Source organism: Berghia stephanieae, chromosome 10 (assembly GCF_034508935.2).
Source record: "Berghia stephanieae isolate SIO BIC M18660-M18661 chromosome 10, UCSD_Bste_1.3, whole genome shotgun sequence".
NCBI classification, from domain to species: domain Eukaryota; kingdom Metazoa; phylum Mollusca; class Gastropoda; order Nudibranchia; family Aeolidiidae; genus Berghia; species Berghia stephanieae.
The window spans coordinates 33,646,251-33,667,688 of NC_088369.1; the positions used below are offsets into that span (position 1 = coordinate 33,646,251).

Consider the following 21,438-nt stretch of genomic DNA (forward strand, 5'->3'; position numbering starts at 1 on the left):
TTTTTTTTCACTGTATTAATTTACTTTTGATATTCAACATTCTTTAATTGCCACCCAGATGAGGCAAAGGGAGCAATGAAAAAGTTGAAAAGTACAGTGGCTGTTGTAGGACAAGTCAAAGTGATACAGAGTTGTTTGTTTTAAAGGGTTTTAAGGAACTTGCAACACATTTAGGTTATATCAGCGCCAGTAAAAAGGAAGAAAATGGGATAGTAAAGTTCTAGAATTACAATTAAAGCACCCAAGAAAAAGTAAGACATAGGGGAACTGGGAACAAATAGGGATCAGATGTAGATTCCAAGAGCAGACCACCAATGTACTTAGTTTGAGATCACCTATAAGTCTCATCCAGACACAAGCACAAAATCCAACAAAGAGGAATACACTCAAATGCTTACATTATACATTGAAAATAACAAATATAATGATACATAACAGAGAGATGATTTACAAGGAAAAAAATATCATCTCCTAAAACAATAACTATGCATTTGACTGTTTCCCTCTGAGCTAGAACTCCGGCCAGGGCCAGGACAAAACCAAGTAATCTCATTCCAAGACAAAGACAGAAAGCATGTTGGAAAACAGTTATAAGGGGATAGAAGACACAGTATGTACCCCCCTGCTCACTATGGGAGGTCAGGAACCCCACCCAATGATACAATTGCTAGAAGCTGTGGACTGTAAAAAGCAATAAACAAAAAAATGAATGTAACAGTTTGAAAAAAAAAAGAACAAAATACCAAACACCGAACAGTTCAGACTCAAACCTGTCTTCAGCCAATAACAATTGAGCTTTTTTATAGAGCGCAATATCTACTAAACGTGCTCAAAGCGTTTTACAAATGGTCCTTGGCCAACAGCGACATTTAACATGAAGGACGGGACACGACGCCTGTTTGGCGATATTACCACTTTTTTTCGAACAGAGACAATGCTGTTAACAGCTAGATACTCATTTTACATCTGAGTATGGAGAGAGAATGTGAGTAAAGAGCCTTCTCCAAGGACTCAACTATGCGCTGAGCGAGGCTCAGACCCAGGACCTTCCGATCCAAAAGCGAGTGTCATACCACTAGACCACATAGCGCACAAAAAACAATGAATACATAAATACATCACTATTGACATTAGAGAAATATTTGGAACATCCATTCTGTAAAAAGATCTTGATATATTTACAGAAAGGACTTGCTAAACAATTCTCTTTTCATCAATCTGTTTTTTTTGGTAATGTATTCATGTTTTCATTCATTTTTGTTGTTGGCTGAAGAAGGGTTTTGAGTCTGAAATGTTCCGCATTTGTTTTTTTTTTTTTTCCTTTTTTCGAAGCTAATATGTTCATTTTTGTTTATGGTTGTTATAGGATGGGTTTTCACAATAAAGAGATGATTATTGAGGCAGATCGTCCTTGTCTGGATTCCGTCAATATTTCTAATCTTTTTTCTGACCCTTCTTCTTCCTTAGTTTTCTAACATTGCCTCCTCCCTTTTGGTTTTTATTGTTGCCAGTGCCAGTGATAGTCTTGATGAAATTTCTGGTGACCTCGAGTTGGGTGAGGATGGACGAAGGGAGGCGACCAAGATTGGTTTCTTCCCATGCCTGTAAGAATTTGAGGTAGAGGTCGGGATGTAAGGGACACAACTCCATCAAGACTTGCCCAAAACTAATTGTCAGGGGTAGAGACTCTGGAATGACAGTTGGTAGGTTGGGGGAGGGAAGGGGTAGGGAGAGGGCGGTGAGGATGAATGAAAAAGAAATAAGAACAATGAAGAACAAGATGAAGTTTGAAAAGTATGAATGCTTGTGTGTGTAAGTGTGTGTGAGTTCCTACGTGATTAGCAGTAAAGAGTGAAATAGTAATGAATAAAATAATAAATATAAATAAAGTAGGAGGCACTCCTTAACGTTTGTTCCTAACAGAGGTGATAATGCGTAAATGAATCTGCATGAAATTGTAAGGACTCAATCTTTGGGAAAGGGAAACTCTAAGAATAAAATTATTTATAGCACTCACACATCTCATATCAACCAATGGATTTTGCTTTCTAAGAGCTGGCAATGTTATTAATATATGGTTTAAAAAAAAACCCAACAAAAACAAAACAAAACAAAACAAAAACAATAAAATAAAACAAAAATAAAAACTAAGACTAAAATAAAGCAACCCCCCCCCCCCCCCACCCAAAAACAAACAAAAAAAATAAATAAAAACCAACTAAAAAACCCCCAAAGACACAAATCTGATTGGTGATGTATGGATTACTCATTTGTGTGATGAACATTAACTACTACGCTTGCTGAGAAAGCAGACTGTCTGAGGTTCGATTCCAAGTCAGCAAAGGCTGAATAGATTGAAATTTTTGCATTCTTCTTTCCATGTAGCTTGGCACAGCATCATCGGACACTGCTACTAACATAAATTACTTACCTAGTTTGGTGACAACAGCCTTGCCGAATATCTGTCCACCAAGAGTCCTGATGGTATTATCTGAGAAGCTATAGGCCCCGAACACTGCTTCTGTGGATTGCAACAAAATGATAGCTATGCTTGATACAAAATTCAGTAATGGATTCAAAAGTCTCATGTCACATCTGCCCGGCAAATAGCAGCTTGGTTATAAACAAAGAAAACTGGTGCTTTTTATTCTTCATACTGGCTAGAACTTTTCACATGTCATGTGATCAGAATACATAAAAGTCAAAACTTTACTAGATTTATAATTTTTCACTCCTCTGGATACACTTTTATGCTTGTTGGAGAAGTATTTCATAAGGACAATAGTTTAGAACCAGTTACTAAGTTACTATGCGTCATTACGATGGAAGTGACGTCACGACTGTTGAAGCATATTACTATCAAAGTTTTTCTCTTTTTCATTCTTTATAAGTACTACTAAAAATGTGAAAAGATATAAATTCAAAACAAAAATAATATTACAGTACATAAAAAAAAATAAAAAAATTACAGTACATATCAGAGATGATTTACAATGAAAAATAATCAACATAGACTGTCTAAACAGAAATAAACTATGTGGCTATAAGCCTTAAAATGGTGACATAAAACAGTATAAATTTACACAGATAATAGGATATATAAAATGAATGAATAAACAAATAAACAAATCATCAAATAAATAAATAATGTAGAAATACAGACCTAAGTGGCATGCAATGTAAAAATAGAATTAACATAAACCACTTAAACTAATTGAATACATTATAAACTGAGTTAAAGTTGTTGTAGATAAGAATCATATGACCAAACACATTTGAGGGATGAAGGATTTTTTTGTGTCTCTGTCTTTGTTTTTATCGACAGGAGGCAGTTACTTGTTTTGTTTGTTTGTTTTTAAGGGGTTTACGGCGCTTACAACACATTTAGGTTATATCAGCGCCAGTAAAAAGGAAAAAAATGGGATAGTAAAAAGTTCTAGAATTACAATTAAAGCACCCAAGAAAAAGTAAGACAAAGGGGAATTGAGAACAAATAGGGATCAAATGTAGATTCCAAGAGCATACCACTAATGTACTTAGTTTGAAATCACCTACAAGTGTCATCCAGACACAAGCACAAAATCCAACAAAGAGGAACACACTCAAATGTCTACATTATACATTCAAAATAAAAATAATAATACATAACAGAGATGATTTACAAGGAAAAAAATATCATCTCCCAAAACAATAACTATGCATTTGACTGTTTCCCTCCCAGCTAGGATTCCGGCCAGTGCCAGGACAAAACCGAGTAATCTCATTCCGAGACAAAGACAGAAAGCATGTTGGATAACAGATATAAGGGGATAGAAGACACAGTATGTACCTCCCTGCCCGCTATGGGAGGTCAGGATCCCCACCCAGGAGGCAGTTACTTCTCTTGGAAAAATTAAAGAGACTTTATATAAAGGGCATCTTTCATCCTTCACAATATTATTTAGAGGATAGAATACACAGCAAGTGACCTCCAGCCCATTCTGGGAAGTCAAATAAAGACCCCATCCACAAGTGGGACGTGTTCAGTTCAAGAATGAAAACGATAGTAAATTGCTTCAAATCTTACTTGTAATTTTGAGGAGGCTAACCATAGCATTGGAGTAGACGGACAGTGATGAAGTCATGGTCCACCTTTGGAAAACAGCAATCATTGACTTCTGTATAAAGTGGTCCTGTGTCCATGCTGACCCCTGCACCATACACAGGAGTTCTATAGCCATTGTGTATTCATACATACTACCTGAAATTGGATAGTAAATCATATATAATTTTTTTTTTTAAAAGATAAAAATTAAATTTCAAAATTAAACACTGACATATAAAACAAAAAGAAAACATTGCTTTGTTATGGGCTGAAAAGGCGTTTTGAGTCCAAAACATTTCTTATTAACTACTTTGTTCTTTAGCGAAGTTCTAATATGTGACCATCTATCTCAAAGCAGTATTATGTTGGGATGAACTAGATAAGGTAAATTTAATTCATAGCCTCAAATATGAAAATTGAGGTTTATTTCTCTTTGTTATAGTGGAGAATAAATACTGTTTCTTGACTTATAAACATTTTTTTAGTCCGTTCCAAGTCTGGCGGCACGGAATATCGTAAATTCTTCCAAAGTTACGAAATGTTGAGCCGCGATTTTTGCATGAGGGCTTATATTTTAAGTGACTTTACAAATTTTAAACACCAATAGTGATAGGCCAAACAGTTTACTCACAATGCTAAATTTCTTTGATCTTTTCATCGTTTGCAATAAAATATGACTCAAACTTTAAAATGTTTACAGTAATAGTGTGTTGATTCCCTTTCCATGGGGAAAATATTCACAACTAAATTGCATTCAGTGGCGTAGCTTAGCAAATGATTTTGGATTATTTCCAATAAGTTGATAATATAAAGCGTTAATATAGAACTTAAGACCGCTGAAAACGGGCTCACAGCGTTATAATTTATTTCTTCCCTGGTGGACAATGGTCATATGGTAATATATAGGAAGACACAAGCAACCCGATAGGTGCATATATATTTTTATGATGAAGACATTGATGTAAAAAACCAGGGGGATCCTCAGAATTTCTGTCTGTCCATCTCCGATAGGACGAGGAGAAAGGCCTTTTAGCGGTCTGACCAATTGTTGAGTTGGACAAGAAGGAGTCATGTCACGAAATTGAATTATGTTCACTGAGAGAGGGGGGGGGGGCTGAAGCTAAACTTCTAACACTAGACAGATTCCATGTAAGTTTTGTACAATATAACCTTTCAAAGGAACTGCAATTTTCAAATACAAGGGATGCATAATCAAGATCGCATAATTATCAATTTGACCTCTTCACTCCGAGTTCCTGATTGTGTGCCAACTGTTAAAACTATTGCTATTTGCAGCATGCCATGAAATAGAATTCTGCGCTTCGCCTCTAACAACTGCAAACTACGCCTCTGGCTACAACTATTAAATTGTTACAATTGTTAATGTCAAGTGTTTACAAAGTGTACAATTTGCTGTGTCATTTTGGACCGGGTGGCAATAAGTGAGTAGTGCACATGAATCTTGTGAAATGTACACCCCTGGAGAGTTCAGTGCTCGTAATCACAACAGAATTCACTGTGTATAGTATTGTTAATGTAATACATTAAAATGTTCACTCATCCCAGACCCTCCGTTTTTTATAAACTGTAAAAAAGAAAAATCCCAAAGTATGGTACTGTAACTGATGAAAAAAAAAAAATAGCTTAACGTCACTAACAATTCTTGTGGTCATCAGAAGGTTGTGAAGATATCCACGTCAACGTGTGCGCACAATTTGTGGAACAGACTATAGGTCTTATTCCTCATTTTATTTCTAAATAAACTTTTATAGGTCCAACTTATCCTAATATAATACCGTTTTGATTCGTTGGGCTGTAGGGTCACATGGTCACATATTTATTTTTGGTTCACTCTGTTCCAGTTTTTAATATTTAAAAAAAAAAAATTGGGGTTATTATTTATAGAAAAGCAGCTGATTGGACTGACTTGATTAAGCACTCCATATTTTGTATATCTAAAATTTCTATGCTCTTACTGGGGTTGGAATTGTTGGATAGTTCAATCATAGGGTCCAGTAGATACTTAAGCAGGGTGTGGGGTGCAAAAGGATGGTGTCCAATCAATTGCCAGCCACAGATACATTTCAATGCCGACATTATCTGGGAATAAATCAGATAGTGAGGACAACGGTGATAATATAAACAAATGAAAAAGTTAATAAGAACAACTACGACGAATAACAATAATAATAATAATAATAATAATAATAATAATAATAATAATAATAATAATGATTGAATCTAGTTTAGATGCATGAAACCATCCTAACCAAAAGAGGATGGTTGGTCAACCATAGCAGACATGACGACGAAGTACTGACTGAGACTGAGACAAACCTGGGCTCAATGCTGTTGCAGCTCTATGTTCCATAAGGAATGAAGAGGCTTAAGTAAGTCAAGTAACTCAAAACACAAATGCAAAACACACACACACACACGCACACACAAAGTTTTAAAAATCTCAGGTGCCTTGGGTAATCATGACAAAAAAAGACGAGTCTTTGTTTTCTATTTGAACAATACCAGGAATGTTCATTCTTCACTTTGAAATGATGACCACGGTGGTGATAATGATGATGGTGGGCATCACATTAAATTTTATAAGAAATGCTTGATAAACTGATTTCATTTTTTTGGTCTTTTGCCATCATTACTAAATGAAATAAAGAGTGATTTTTGAAAGGTCGTCTTTCTGAGCCAAAGCCCAGTGAATTCGGATTTCATCCCAATTTCTACAGTAATTGAATGGACAGTAACAAATGCTCCTACATATTTAGATATGCTACTAGTCTATTAGACAGTACTTTTCACTGAGAGACACAGAGACTATAAAGGCCCACTTCATTCCAAAATCCTGATACGCGTCTTTTTTGGGCTAATCCTCTTAAAATACACCATCACTGCTCAGAGTCAGATACTCATTCACATCTGAATCAGGTGAGGTAGAGTGTAAACTAATTTTTTTCTTAAAAAGGGTCAAAATACCAGAGCAGAAGTTATGCATGATCATCCATCCCATCATTGACCACACTCAACATTGGTACTTCTTGACATTGTTTAACGAGAAGACACTATAGAAGTTCTCACTAATTTGTATTAACCAGACTATAAACGGTTAAGGTTATACAGTTTTTTTGTTGTTGATACATTCATTATACCCAGCTGGTAGATGTTTTAATTTAAAACAAACTAATCGCACAGCATTAATACAGCTCAGCCACCAACGCCACCTTAAATGTACAATGAAATAATGTGTGTCCCCATACCCGTCGAACCAGCACTTCATCATCCTCCATTTCCAGATACATCACCAGATGCAACACTTTACTGATGGGCGAGAGTTGCTGACAGCCATCGTCTCCGGTGAATGTCAGTGGGACGACCTCGGGCCACACCTCGACCATTGAGAGGACACAGGAAGAGAAGTGGAGATAACCGCACCAGGCTATATTGTACACCAATAGTCTGGCTTGTCCCAGGTCATCTGTGTAGGATACAAATAAATCAAATTAATAAAGAACTAAACAAAATAAATATTTATATACAGCATTGTTACAGTTTTACTGTACTCAGCTTTCAACACTTTAAAAAAAATGGTGGTCAATTTAAGACGTTAAGTAACTGAGTCAATATTTGACATACACATTTCAAACAAACTAACCTAATGAATTCAACAATGAAAAAATAACTTCAACTACCATAAGAAAAAATGAAAGGTACTCACCAAATTTCTTGCAGAATGCACAAAACAGCCGACTAGAAGTGGGAGAAGAAATTTTAAAAAGAAGAAAATTTGCATTAGTGTGGAAATCGTAATCAATATATATAGTTTAATCTTTAGAAGTATTACGCTTTTTTCCCTGATGCATCACTAGAAGCTGTTGCCACCACCAAGGCATTCCAAGGAGAGAGATAAATCTGTATGCTATCTATATAAATCTGTATTTTCACCAATATTTTATTTTTTAAAAATTGCGCTTGAGCTTTTTCGACCCAATACTATTCTAGTTGAATTTCTACACATCATAAAACCAAATAGAAAAAAAACCCCCAGAAACAAACAACCTGATATGTTTACGTTTGCGCTTAATTTCAGAAATCAGTGGCCTGGCATGAATGCAATGAACCTTCTTTGGGATGGGGCGTTGTTATTCCTTGAGGTAGCTGGAATGCCTTTGGAATACATTGGATGATAATGATCATCTCGTCTAAAGCATTCCAATGAATTACAATTTGAATAAAAAATGGAATTTGTAGATTTGTGTGTGTGTGTGTGAGAAAAAGAGGGACAGAGGGGGAGGGGGGGGGGGGGAGGAGAGAGAGAGAGAGAGAAAGAGAGAGAGAAAGAAAGAGAGAGGGAGGGAGGTGAGGGGGAGAGAAAAAGAAAGAAAGAAAAAAAAAAAGAGAGAGAGAGAGAGAGAGAGAGAGGAGAGAAGAGAGGAGAGAGAGAGAGAGAGAGAGAGAGAGAGAGAGGAGAGAGAGAGAGAGAGAGAGAGAGAGAGAGAGAGAGAGAGAGAGAGAGAGAGAGAGAGAGAGAGAGAGAGAGAGAGAGAGAGAGAGAGAGAGGAGAGAGAGAGAGAGAGAGAGAGAGAGGAGAGAGAGAGAGAGAGAAGAGAGAGAGAGAGAGAGAGAGAGAGAGAGAGGAGAGAGAGAGAGAGAGAGAGGAGGAGAGAGAGAGAGAGAGAGAGAGAGAGAGAGAGAGAGAGAGAGAGAGAGAGAGAGAGAGAGAGAGAGAGAGAAAAGAGAGAGAGAGAGAGAGAGAGAGAGAGAGGAGAGAGGAGAGAGAGAGGAGAGAGAGAGAGAGAGAGAGAGGAGAGAGAGAGAGGGGGGGGGGGGGGGGGGAAGGGAGGCAAATAAAGACAAAAAAAGACGAGGAGAGAATGAAAGGATTAATATTAGTCCAAAAATATACTTCCTTACCAAAAACACAGCCTGACACCAGTAGAGGTCAAAGACCTGTCAAATATGGCTGACCAAATAGACGCCATGAGGGTTGGTATGATAACACCTCCCTGAAACAAAAAACAAAATAATAGTCATAATTAATAGCTTTTTTTTTTGTTTGTTTGTTGCTTTAGGTCTCTTCCAACACAATTGAGGTTATATGAGAGACCGCTGAAACAAAAAAACAAGCAATCTAACAAAAATAGTATAAATGTAAATCAAAATCATAACCTAAAGATATCATAAGCTAAATTATAAATAACCAAGAACAAACAGGCAGAAGATTTACAGAAAAAAAAAAATATCCACTGTCAAAAATACAATCACAAACCAAAGAAGCAGGATAGGCTAGTAAAGAGAAGAAGAAACGACATCACTATCGGATCGTACACCCATGCGAACATCATAGGTATATGATTCAAGGGTGATGCTCCCATCCAACCACCCGCAATTATTAATAGCTTTAAAAAATCAACTTCAATGAACTAAAAACAATAAAATTGATTCATTGTGAAGACCACATAGCCGCATGTATAATACTGTACAGGACACAGCCTTAAAAATTCAATTCATAAACGAAACCTGGGACTAAATCATTTATGTAGAATCTACTAGCATTAAGTATGTGCAGTCAATGGATATTGATTACGCATCATGAAAAAAGACAGAGACGATAGTCTATCCATGTATAAGACTGTACAGGACAGAGCCTTAAAAACTCAAGCTAAACTTAAATCATAAACAAAACCTGGGACTAAATCATTTATGTAGAATCTACTAGCGTTAAGTATGTGCAGTCAATGGGTATTGATTTACGCATCATGAAAAAACGACTAAGACGAGAGTCTATCCATGTATATGACTGTACAGGACAGAGCCTTGTTTTTTTGTTTTGTTTTGTTTTTAAGGGTTTTACGGCGCTTGCAACACATTAAGGTCATATCAGCGCCAGTAAAAAGGAAGAAAATGGGATAGTAAAAAGTTCTAGAATTACAATAAAGCATCCAAGACGAGGGAAGACAAAGGGGAATTGGTTCAAATAAGAAACAGGTGTAGATTCCAAGAGCACACTATCAAAGTACTTAGTTTGAGATCACTAAAAGTCTCATCCAGACACAAGCACAGGTCCCCGCTGAGACGAACACACTCAAATGTTTTACAAATCATATATAATATAAAGAAAGCATAATACAGTGCATAACAGAGAGATGATTTACAATTAAAAAAATATCATCTCCTAAAACTAACTATACATTCGACTGTTTCCCTCTCAGCCAAGGCATCTGGCCAGGACCAGTACAAAACCAAGTAATCTCATTCCAAGACAAAGACAGAAAGCATGTTGGAAAACAAATATAAGGGGATAGAAGACGCAGGATGTACCCCCCTGCCCACTATGGGAGGTCAGGAACCCCACCCAGGGACAGAGCCTTAAAAAACTCAAGCTTAACTTAAATCATAAACAAAACATGGGAATAAATCATATATGTAGAACTACCAGTATTAAATGGACTCTTTGGGGAGCTGGTTTTAGAAAATACCTGTGACTATTGCTACCTACCTCATGTTCATCAAGAAATGCTAGTATTAAATCCATAACAGCTTGTTCCAGCGGTTCCAGATTCATGAGGCCACCACTCACATCATCAGTGGATGAGTGATCTAACTGACATAAACGTTCCAAGGAGGAGCTCCTTTGGGGTCCAAACTTTCTCACATGCTGAAATAATTGAGATTGCATATTAAAAGTAAGTTGAGGGTCAAAGAAATAAAATCTATTTCTTTAGTCAATTATTATGACAAAATAAAACATATAATAGATAATTAAATGAAATATAAACAAAGTCTAATACATTTCCCATTGGTTCAGAGTAAAACTTAACAGTTTTACACATCTATTGCATATTCCTATAAAATCCATCCCGGCTTACAGCAAGGTACTCATTCTTACATTGAATCGGGTGTTGCGTGTACAGTATCTTACCGGGTAATACCCAAAGACACAGTGCAAGGGTCAGATTAGGATCAATACTTAACTACACCAATTATCCTTAATTTTGTAACAAGATGAGTTATAGCAATGACTTGATCATCAACACGAAAGAGATTTGCATCTAATCATCTGGTGTAGCTATGTGGTCTTGTGGTATGACACTCGCTTTTGGATCGGAAGGTCCTGGGTTCGAGCCTCGCTCGGCGCATAGTTGAGTCCTTGGAGAAGGCTCTTTACTGCTCTCACCGTACTCAGGTGTAAAATGAGTACATGGCCGTTAATAGCGCTGTCTCTGTCCGAAAAAATCGTAATATCGCATAACAGGTGTCATGTCCCGTCCTATATGTTAAATGTTGCTGTTGGCCAGGGACCCCGCGTAAAGCGCTTTGAGCACGTTTAGTGGATCGTGCGCTATATAAAAGCTCAATTTAATTACAAAATCACCCCTTACCAATATGATTCTATTCACGAGACACTGCCAGACTTCAGGAATGTTTCCATTTATGGCTCTACCACTGATGTCATCTACAATGGATTGGACGTCTGCCCTGGGTTGGTGGTCAGGATCTTGGGACAGGAAGTGCCTCAGATTGTAGTCAATGGCATCTTCCAAGGAGGAAAATCCACTGAAGGAGATGGTTTTCTGTATATAGAATCGAGATTGGAATTGAATGATGAGATAAAAACTGGATCTAATTATTGGTTTGATTGGTTTGACAAGCATAAAGAATGAGATATTTTACAACACAGAATCAGATTATCATAATTTGAAAAATTGATGAAAATAAGAACACATTTGTTTGATAAGAGGTAAAGCGATCCAAAAAGATGGATTTGATTTTTATAGAAGAAAAGGAAAGATAATCCTTGTTAATGTCTCTTACAAATGAATAATAACATCATAATATGAACTGTCAACTCTACTGAAATGGGCAATTGTAAACTCAAATTCTGAGATTTGTAAAACATTTTGTACTCGTTGATTCATAGATAATGTCCAGTCTTATTAATTTTCATTTTTTAGAAATTCATTTTAAAATATGACTGAAATAAATATATATATATATATATATATTTTTTTTTTTTTAAATAATGATACGAGTATTTCAGATATTTTTGACACAAAAGACATCAAAATAAGTTGTTTTGAAAACCTAACAGAGGATTAAATTTTCATCATTTTTGTGAGAATGAATTATAAAACAACTTTAAAAAACATTCAACCCCCTTCCCCCCCTTCCCAAAAACAAAAAACAAAAACAAAACAATTAAACAACAGCTGAGACTTGCATGACAAAAAAAAGTAGCAAGAACAATTTCTCAGCGACAGCTGAAAAAGTGTGGAGTTGATGATTTGACCACACTTTTTTGTGTGACTGAGAAACTATTCCTGGTATTATTTTGGTGCTTATCTCTTAGTTTTTCAGTCATTTATCATTATTCAACTCAAAGAAATTGATTAAAGTGAGATATATTCTATTACATTTTGGAGTACTTAATATTGATGATTATTAGTGAGGAACATAACAAAAATTTTGTCACAGCCTCATGCTAATAAACAAAAAACATAAATATAAATTTTCTATAGTAATAATTAAATAAACTCAACAGATGTTTATCATCAATCTGTGACAGTTGTATTATGACAGACATTGTCAAACTGCCTCGGCTGTCATCTATAATTGTTCACGTAAACAGAGTTGCTGCTTGTAAAAGGTAATGAACAAATATTTAACATAAAGTATTACTGCTTTAAATATTTTTGTTATTGGTCGAAGAAGGGTTTTGTTCCCATAACATTTGTGTTCAGCATTCAGTTCCTTGTTTGAAGTTCTTATCAATTATGTTAATTACTTTTTACATTCTCAAGCTTCAAACAGCTTAATATTCACTTTAAATCAGTTTTGTTACTTATGACACTTATATTTTCTAAGTTATTCTTTATCCCTAAACAGTTTCCAAAATAAATATATACATCTAACTCTTCCTGATTATGATCATGCAATTTCTGTCTGTTACCCCTTAAAGATATGCGAAACAAAAGAACACAGCCCAGTCAATCACCTGTGAAGAATTAACCTTTGCAGGAGCATCACTGTCTCCATCTCCTTTGGTCTGGCTTTTCTGACTTTCCTTATGAGTGATGCGTCTGCTCTTCTTGATCTGATCTGCACTTTCATTATTTGACCTATTGGTCAAAGGATGGAAATGGAAATAAGGATATATATGTTAAATATTTATTTGCATTCCCTAAAACCGGTGGTCATATTAGCTAAAATGTTAAAAAGGTGAAGATTTGATGTGATGATGATGATGATAACATTCATTGATCATTTTTGGCTAAATATTACCAGAATTCATCTTATTATCATAAAACACAAAATATAATGTGATGGACAATACACATTCTACAAATGCTTACATGACAAATACCCCTCTCTCAAACCACACCCGCAAAGACGAGCCACTCATCTATTTATAAACTTCTCTTGTACACAGCAAGCACAATCTGATTTTGAGTTCGAAACCAGTAAATTCATGTAATTATATATATGATACTTGTACCACTATGCCCCCATCAGGACCATGATTTTGAGTTCAAAATAGTCAACAGACGTTTGTTAAGAGGGTCACCGACTACTTATCCCGATTCACACCTGTGACAAGCAATGAAGACAATATCAATTGATATATTATCTTCTCACAAAATTCTAGTATCAAGGAAAACAGAAGCAGTCAACTCTATAATAAACAATGTTCACTCTGATTCATAATAGTTTTAATAAAATGCTTTCAAAAACAATTTTTGTACTTCAAAATGACTGTATGTCTCAGTCACATATTTTCCATAAATTTTGCTTAAAAAAAATATTGGAGGAAAATATATTAGATGAGGCCAAAACTGACTTTAAAAAATCCACATCTTAACAACCAATGAATATTTGACAGGTCTGATTGTAACTTAAGTCCTTCCTGTTCTTGATAACAACTGCTCACATACTCACATATATAATTACAATACTTCTGGTGTATGAAAATCCTAATATTATTCAAAATTCAACAATCAATCTTTACTTACGTCTTCCCCAAGCATGAAGCTTTTCGTTTGGCTAACAATTTCTTGGCCTGCATCATCATCATGGAATCACTGGAACTCTGAAGTGGCTGTTGTTGTTGTTGTTGTTGTTGTTGTTGTTTAGTTGACAAAGCTTGGGATTGAATTGGTTGCTTCTCACTTAGATCACAACTTAGGTCTTTAACATCGCCTTCCAGAAGAGGCTCAGGTGTTGATGCTGACATAGGCGATAATAACTTGGTGATCTTGGTAGTGGAAGACTGAGTCATGGGAGATGGAGAGACCAGTGGTGACAACAAAGGTAAAACTTTGAAGAAATTTACCATGTCCCTGAAGACTTCAGAAAATGGCTTTTCTGACTTTCTTTGATGAGGAATTGTTGGTGTTGCCAGTGCTGTTGTTGTTAATGGCGATGATGATAATGAGGATGTTGACAATACAGATAATGAAGACGATAATTTAGATAAATCTAAAGACAAATCATTTGACGGAATAATGACTTCAAGAGGTTTAGTTGGACTAAACATTTTATTTGAACAATTTCCAACTTCAAGTGTTAGATCATTTACTTCATTCTCAGTTCTATCGGCATCCACTTTTTCTGTTTGCTCCTTTGCTGACACAAAATTTTTATAAAGGGGTGGTATAAACTTTCCAAAGCTGTGAAAATTCTTCTCAGCATTTTCTTTAACTTTATTTTGATGATCACTCCTTCCTCCTATCTCAAGACTTTTGTCATTGAAAGTAGATGATGCTTCCTTTGATAAAGTTTGAAATGACGATGACAAAGTTAATGATGATGATGAATTTGATGACACAAAGACTGAACCGGTGGTTGATGTGAAAGACTTAGTGATCTCAGTGTGACTTGACGATGACTCTACTCTGATGAAAGCTGAATTCTCAGATGTCACTAAAGTCTGCTGACTTCCCTTTGAGGACGTGTTAATCACAGATATGTTTTTATCAATAGTATTTGAATTAGCAACAACAACATTCCCATTTCCCTTTACTTCCAATACTGATACTTTACTGCCTGGCACTAATGTTTTACTTGATACTTCAGTCCCACAACTTACACTTATAGACTGCTCATTGGTGTCAGTACAAAAAGATGACTTACCAAGGGAATCTAATGTTATATGCTTGTCCTTATCATTAGCTTTGAACACATCAGAGGCAACAATTTCATCTCTTTCAGAATGTATTTCAATTGGAGTATCTAACGGAACACCTTCAGACTTTCTCAGTACATCCTGGCCTTTAACCTCTGTTGATTCATTTCCCCTCACCACTTCCCCGACATCATTCAAATCTCTCTCCATTGTTTTATCTACATCCATACCAACTTTCTGCTCCATTTGAATGTTGGCACCTACAACAGAAGATTCCTCCAAATCTTGGCTGGCTGGGCTAGTCACAATAAATCCCTGAGATTCATTCAGACTATCCCGAACTGAACTCCTCCTAAATTTAATGCTACCACCATCAATGCCGACATTATCACTGTTATTATCAACCTCTTGATGTTTGTCAGCTGTCTCTTGATTACTGGTACAATCCGAGATGGTTAAAATTCTCAGAGACTGGCTGCATGTCTTTCTCCCTTCGAGGTTACTCAATTTTGTAGCTTCTTTTTCATCACTCAATATGTTAAGATCTGTTGTTTTACTTGACAGTTCAATATCTTTGTTTTCGTCTACATCAGATTTTTTAGAGACCTCATTGGACACCTTTCTGTCATCCTTCATCACTAAAGAAAGTCTCAATGTCTCATTGCGCGTATTCTTTCTCTCTGGTCCCTTATCTTCTTCAATTTCTTTATCATTAATTGAAACTTCAGAGTCATAATCATTAGGCAAACTTTCCACATCAGCATCTGTTTTGCTGGAATCATTTACACTATCTGACAATCTCAAAGACTGGCTACGAGTCTTTCTCCTCACAACATTTTGATTATTGCTCGACAAATTAATATTTTCATCAACTACAGCCTTCTTCGCCTCTCTTCCTTTCATGGAATTGAAATTACTAACATTCTTATCTTTTTCAGACGGATTTCCAACATTATCACAAACCACATCAGACTTTCTGCTATTGGTTTTCAATCTTTCTGCATCTTCATCACCAATCTTGCCATCAGATATCCCCTCACTTGTCCTTCGAGTTGCCATCCTCGTCATTCGACTAACTTCCACATCCTTTGGCACCGTTATCGTCTTTGGCACTTCCTTCCCAATCACAGCTTTCCTACTGTTCATTCTTTTTTTCCTGGCATTTCCAGCTTTGGCTTTTGCTATCATTTTAGCCAGCTGCTGGGCAGCACATTCCATTTGAGTTTTTCTAGAGACAGATACATTTTTCTCAGATTCCATATCAACCGTATTCCTTGTCAAATCACTTTCTCTCTGTTCAATGTCAGAAATTTCATTTTCCCCTGAAACTCCTCTCACTTCTTTCTCATTCCACTTTGGACTTACAGGTTTTCCAGCTGATGATTTATTGTCTGTGCTACTGTCCGTGCTGTCTTTGTTTCGATTTGATCTCCTAGGACTTATGGTGCAACTTCTGACATCTTTATCAGCACTCCAGTCAATATGACTACTTTTACGACGAGAGTTGAAAGAACCAACTGCCTCTTGAGGCTTGTTCAAAACACCTAAAGGAGAACGTGTACCACTAGACGATCTTGTCACGGGCTTTGGACTTTGAATATTAGCAATCTTTTCACTATCATCTTTCTCGTCATCGTTTTTACCACTTGAAGGAAATACAATTTTTTCTTTTCCATCTTTTTCTGGTTTGGATTTTTTAGCAGGTACACTCTCTTCCTCCTCTGAAGATGATGATGACAAAGAACTCAACTCTACATATTCTTTAGAAATGTCTTTCCGTCTCTTGAAAGGTTTCCTGGTTGACTTTAAATCTTTTTTATTCTGTCTATGTGTTGAAGAGCTATTATCATTTTCTGTACTTGCTAAGTTACCACAATCATCCAGATTATTATGCATGACAGGATCTTCATTATTATCTCTCTCACCTTTCTTCCCGCCATGTGACGAGAGAATATTAGAAACACGTTGTCTATCACAGTCATCACCACCATCATTAAGTACATTTTCATGTTCATTCTTCCCATCAGAAATAGAATGTTCATCATTCCTCACTCCTGACTCCCCTTTCGTTTCCGACATTTTCTCCATTTCATCTTCAGATGAAGAAGATGAAGACAAGGAACTCAGATCAGAAACAGACATTGAAACAGCTGAACATGATTTTGATGTTGTCATTTTCTGTCTATTAGCTGATTCAATTCCCTCTGACCCCTCACCAGATTTTATACACATATTGCTTTTACTTCCTTGCATACTAACCATCAATGCCTCTTCATTATTTTCCAAACCCCGGTCTTCTATTTTTTGTCTATCTCCAGAAAATGTTTCTGCCTTTGCCTTAGTGATTATGTTTTCTTCTTTAGTATTACTACTTTCATCATCAGATAATGACGAAGATGACAAGGAGCTCATGTCATCCACATCAGACTTTAACTTCACTTGCTGAGATTTGGATTGAATCCCTTTCCACTTCTTTGTCTTATCAACAGTCCCTTCTGACTCTTTGTTGTCATGACCATGACTATCGTTGTCATTGTCAATCGAATCCAATAATTTCTCACATTTGTCTTTGGAGAGGGTAACGCCGTTGTTGGTTCCTACTGAAGTCTCAGTTGAGTCAGACATTCCAGAAGATTGTTCAGATGATTTGGTAGATTTGGACTCTGATTCATCTGTCAACAACAAGTCATCCTCTAGGACCCTGTTCCGTGATTTCCCCTCTTTTTTTGTGGAATCTTCGTTTTGATTGTTAACAGAATCACCCATGGGATTTTCTACCTCATTTGATTCCAAATTGCAGCTGTCATTTGTTTCATTGACAAAAACTGTGTCTTGCAGTTCCTCAGACTCGATAATCTCCATACTGTCTGACTGAAGACTTTTATCCACAATGCAAATGGATCCTTCTATTTGGAATTTCTCTTTCCGACCATCATTATCGTCATCATGAGTATCATGTGTATGAAGATGTTTATTGCTATTGCCATTGTGAAAAAGGTCACCAGTGTCTTTTGCCACAATATTCTCAGATGTCTGAACATTAATTACCTTTTTAACATTATAATGATCATGGCTTTGTTGTGATTTGGCAGTGATTTTACCCAATCCAATGGAGTCAGTGCTTGATGATAGTCCAGTGATAACATTGTAGTCAGTGCTATCCCCACTTGATGATGGCCCAGTGATGACCTTGTGATCAGTAATATCTCTGCTTAATGATGGCCCAGTTATGAACTTGTGATCAGTACTATCACTGCTTGGTGATGGCCCAGTGATGACATTGTGGTCAGAGTTATCATTGCTTAACGATGGGCCTGTGATAGCATTGTGTTCAGAGCTATCCCCACTTGATGATGGCCCAACGATGACATTGTGGTCAGTGCTTTCCCTGCTTGGTGATGGCCCAGTGATGACATTGTGGTCAGAGTTATCATTGCTTAACGATGGGCCTGTGATAGCATTGTGTTCAGAGCTATCCCCACTTGATGATGGCCCAATGATGACATTGTGGTCAGTGCTTTCCCTGCTTGGTAATGACCCAGTGATGACATTGCGGTCAGAGTTATCATTGCTTAACGATGGGCCTGTGATAACATTGTGTTCAGAGCTATCCCCACTTGATGATGGCCCAATGATGACATTGTGGTCAGTGCTTTCCCTGCTTGGTGATGGCCCAACGATGACATTGTGGTCAGTGCTTTCCCTGCTTAACAATGACAATTCATTCATACCATCAGAATTTAAGATTACAATTTCATCCAATTCTGGAATTGATTTGTCATGTATCAAATCATCCACTTTTTGTTCCGTCCTATTATTTCCATCTTCAACACTACTATCACATTTCAAGTTTGTTTCACTATCTCCAGAACTATGCGCAACTTCATGACAATGATTGTTGACTGGATTGTCCATATCACTGTCATTGCAATTATCATTGACGCTGATTTCAACTTTCTCCTCAACATTACCATCACTAACTTGGTTACTGATATTAAAACTTTCGGCATTTCTTTTGTTACTCTTTGATGATTCATCAGTATTGCCAGTTTTGTCATCATTATCACCAATCATCTCTGCTCTACTATCAGTTTCGCTACCCCTATTTCCTTCTATATCAGCATCATCACTACCTTCTACAGCTCCATCTTTGACAATTTCTTTCCCATGAGTATCTATATTGGTGCTTATATCATCAATAACATCATCATCATCTTCACCATCACGAGATATAATACTTGGGCAAGGGGAGGCGGGCAGAGGAGATAAAACTTGAAAAAGAGGGGATAACATAAGCATAGCTTGTAACTCTGCTTTCCCTACTTTTTCCACTTTTTTCTCCTCACTTCCATGCACATTTAGAGATATATTATGGTCCTTTGACGGTGAAATCCCTTTCATTATTTTCTCATCCTCTTCAATATTGGTAAAAGGCAATGAAACTGGTTCCTCGTAGTCATCATCATAATCATCATCTTCATCACCATCGTTATCCAAGTCAGACACTGGTAAAGCTATGTGACCAGCTACCAGTCCAGTTGTATTTTCCTCTGCAAATTTACTTGCACCTTTCTTCAATACCGACTTTCTATTTTTTCTAAAAAGAGGCATTTTATTTTTCCTGATATCATCCCCCCTTTCCTCATCACTGGATTCCGACAGGCTGCTCAAAGAGTCATTAAGGGCATTGCCTCCACCACTGCCATTGTCATTCATATTATTTTTCTTTCTCCTTTTCAAACTTGACATTTTGGCATATGACACACTTGAAGATTTAGGAGATTTTTTAACATCACAGGTTCCTTTTAGTCCAGACTGTCCAACTTCCATTTCTTTTTCATCATCTGAGTTAGACATCAAATCTTTCTTCAAAGATGTTACAGACTTGTGGATATAAGAAGAATTCATATTATTTGTAATACTTTTTTCAGAGTGAGGTAATTTTCCTTTATTTGATTGTTTTGTTAAATTAGAAAATATTCCTTTCTTTTCAGCAGTTTTCGTTTTATTGCTATCATCTCCACTGCCAGAATCTGATGACATGCTACTAGGTGAGGAAAGATCGTCGTCCACATCTGAACCAGTCTGATTGTTGCTTCCAGCCTTATTCCCTTCGTCATGAAGAGACTTGTTAGACAGTGATTGTTTATCATCTGTGGATGGAGTCTGCACATCACCAGTACTTTGACTTGCTCCAGAAACCCTATCATTCAAACTACTTTTCTCATTTGAAAAAATATGTTTTAATTTTAAAGGCGACTTATTATGTGTATGCTTCCCATCACTTATGCCATCCTTCTCCCTACTGTTTTCACTCTTTTTATTGTCTCCCACTTTTTCATTGCCATGACCGATGTCTTTTAGAGACTTAGACTCTAAATTTTTTGTATCTTTCTTTACTTTTCTGTCTACATCTCGGATAACTTTCTCACTTAATTCATCTTCAATATACGACAAAACGCTCACATCGCTAAAATTGCCATCACTCTCCTCTTCCTCTTTACTTTTGCTAGCTTTTCCTTTTCCTTTCTTCGGGCTCAATTTCTCTTCCTTCTTGTTCACTCTTTTCCCTTTCCCTTTCTTCTCCACTTCCTTTTCCTCTCTCTGTTCACCTGAATGCTTAATTCTCCCTGTGCCCTCGTCCCCCTCCTCATCACCATCATCAGATATTTCTCCAATATCCATGTCTGGGTCAGCTACAGCCTCTCCAGTCCCTTCATTTTCTTCGTCTTTGTCATCGTCAACACCTGGTGTAATATCACCTGGAAAGTAATGGGAAAATTAATTTTTAGAAGTTCTAGATTAATACAATGTTTGTTGCTTGAAGCTGTGGATTGTAAAAAAATAATGTACAAAACCGAATATAACAGCTTATAAGGAGAACTTCAGAACAGAATAGTATTTTAGTATTTTGCTCTTTAAAAAAAAAAAAAGCTGTTATATTCATTTTTGTCCATGAGTAACCCTTCTAGGTCATTTCATGACTAAAGAAAAGGAAGAAAGTAATCATAACACACAAAATACTGGAAGATTAGATCAGATAGATTTACAGTTCATGTGCTTGCATGTTTATATAACATATTTGGGTCTAAAGAGCCTCAGGAAAGATGGCAGAATAAAATGCTATGATTATCCTCCTTCCTGTTATTCTCATCATCAATACAACCATCGCATAAGCATCACCAATATCATGATTTTTGAGTTTTTATTGATACTAGTGAATAAC

At 36.5% G+C, this 21,438-nt stretch overlaps 2 protein-coding genes across 3 annotated transcripts in view; one reads left to right on the plus strand and one right to left on the minus strand.

Annotated features, from left to right (window-relative positions):
* LOC144981017 (dnaJ homolog subfamily C member 3-like) overlaps positions 1-21,438 on the plus strand; it is a 516,589-nt gene that overhangs the window by 136,536 nt on the left and 358,615 nt on the right. The gene's annotated exons all lie outside the window — the stretch shown is intronic.
* The window catches only part of LOC144981010 (uncharacterized), a 51,179-nt gene continuing 31,085 nt past the window's right edge, over positions 1,345-21,438 (minus strand). Inside the window, exons 12-22 of the mRNA XM_078929071.1 lie at positions 14,101-20,974; positions 13,086-13,209; positions 11,473-11,664; positions 10,590-10,748; positions 9,005-9,096; positions 7,809-7,840; positions 7,351-7,568; positions 6,061-6,184; positions 4,067-4,240; positions 2,432-2,521; positions 1,345-1,688 (exon numbers count right to left, since the gene is read on the minus strand). Of these exons, the coding sequence (XP_078785197.1) occupies positions 1,435-1,688; positions 2,432-2,521; positions 4,067-4,240; positions 6,061-6,184; positions 7,351-7,568; positions 7,809-7,840; positions 9,005-9,096; positions 10,590-10,748; positions 11,473-11,664; positions 13,086-13,209; positions 14,101-20,974 (8,333 nt within the window). The 3' untranslated portion in view covers positions 1,345-1,434. The remainder of the gene's footprint in view (positions 1,689-2,431; positions 2,522-4,066; positions 4,241-6,060; positions 6,185-7,350; positions 7,569-7,808; positions 7,841-9,004; positions 9,097-10,589; positions 10,749-11,472; positions 11,665-13,085; positions 13,210-14,100; positions 20,975-21,438) is intronic.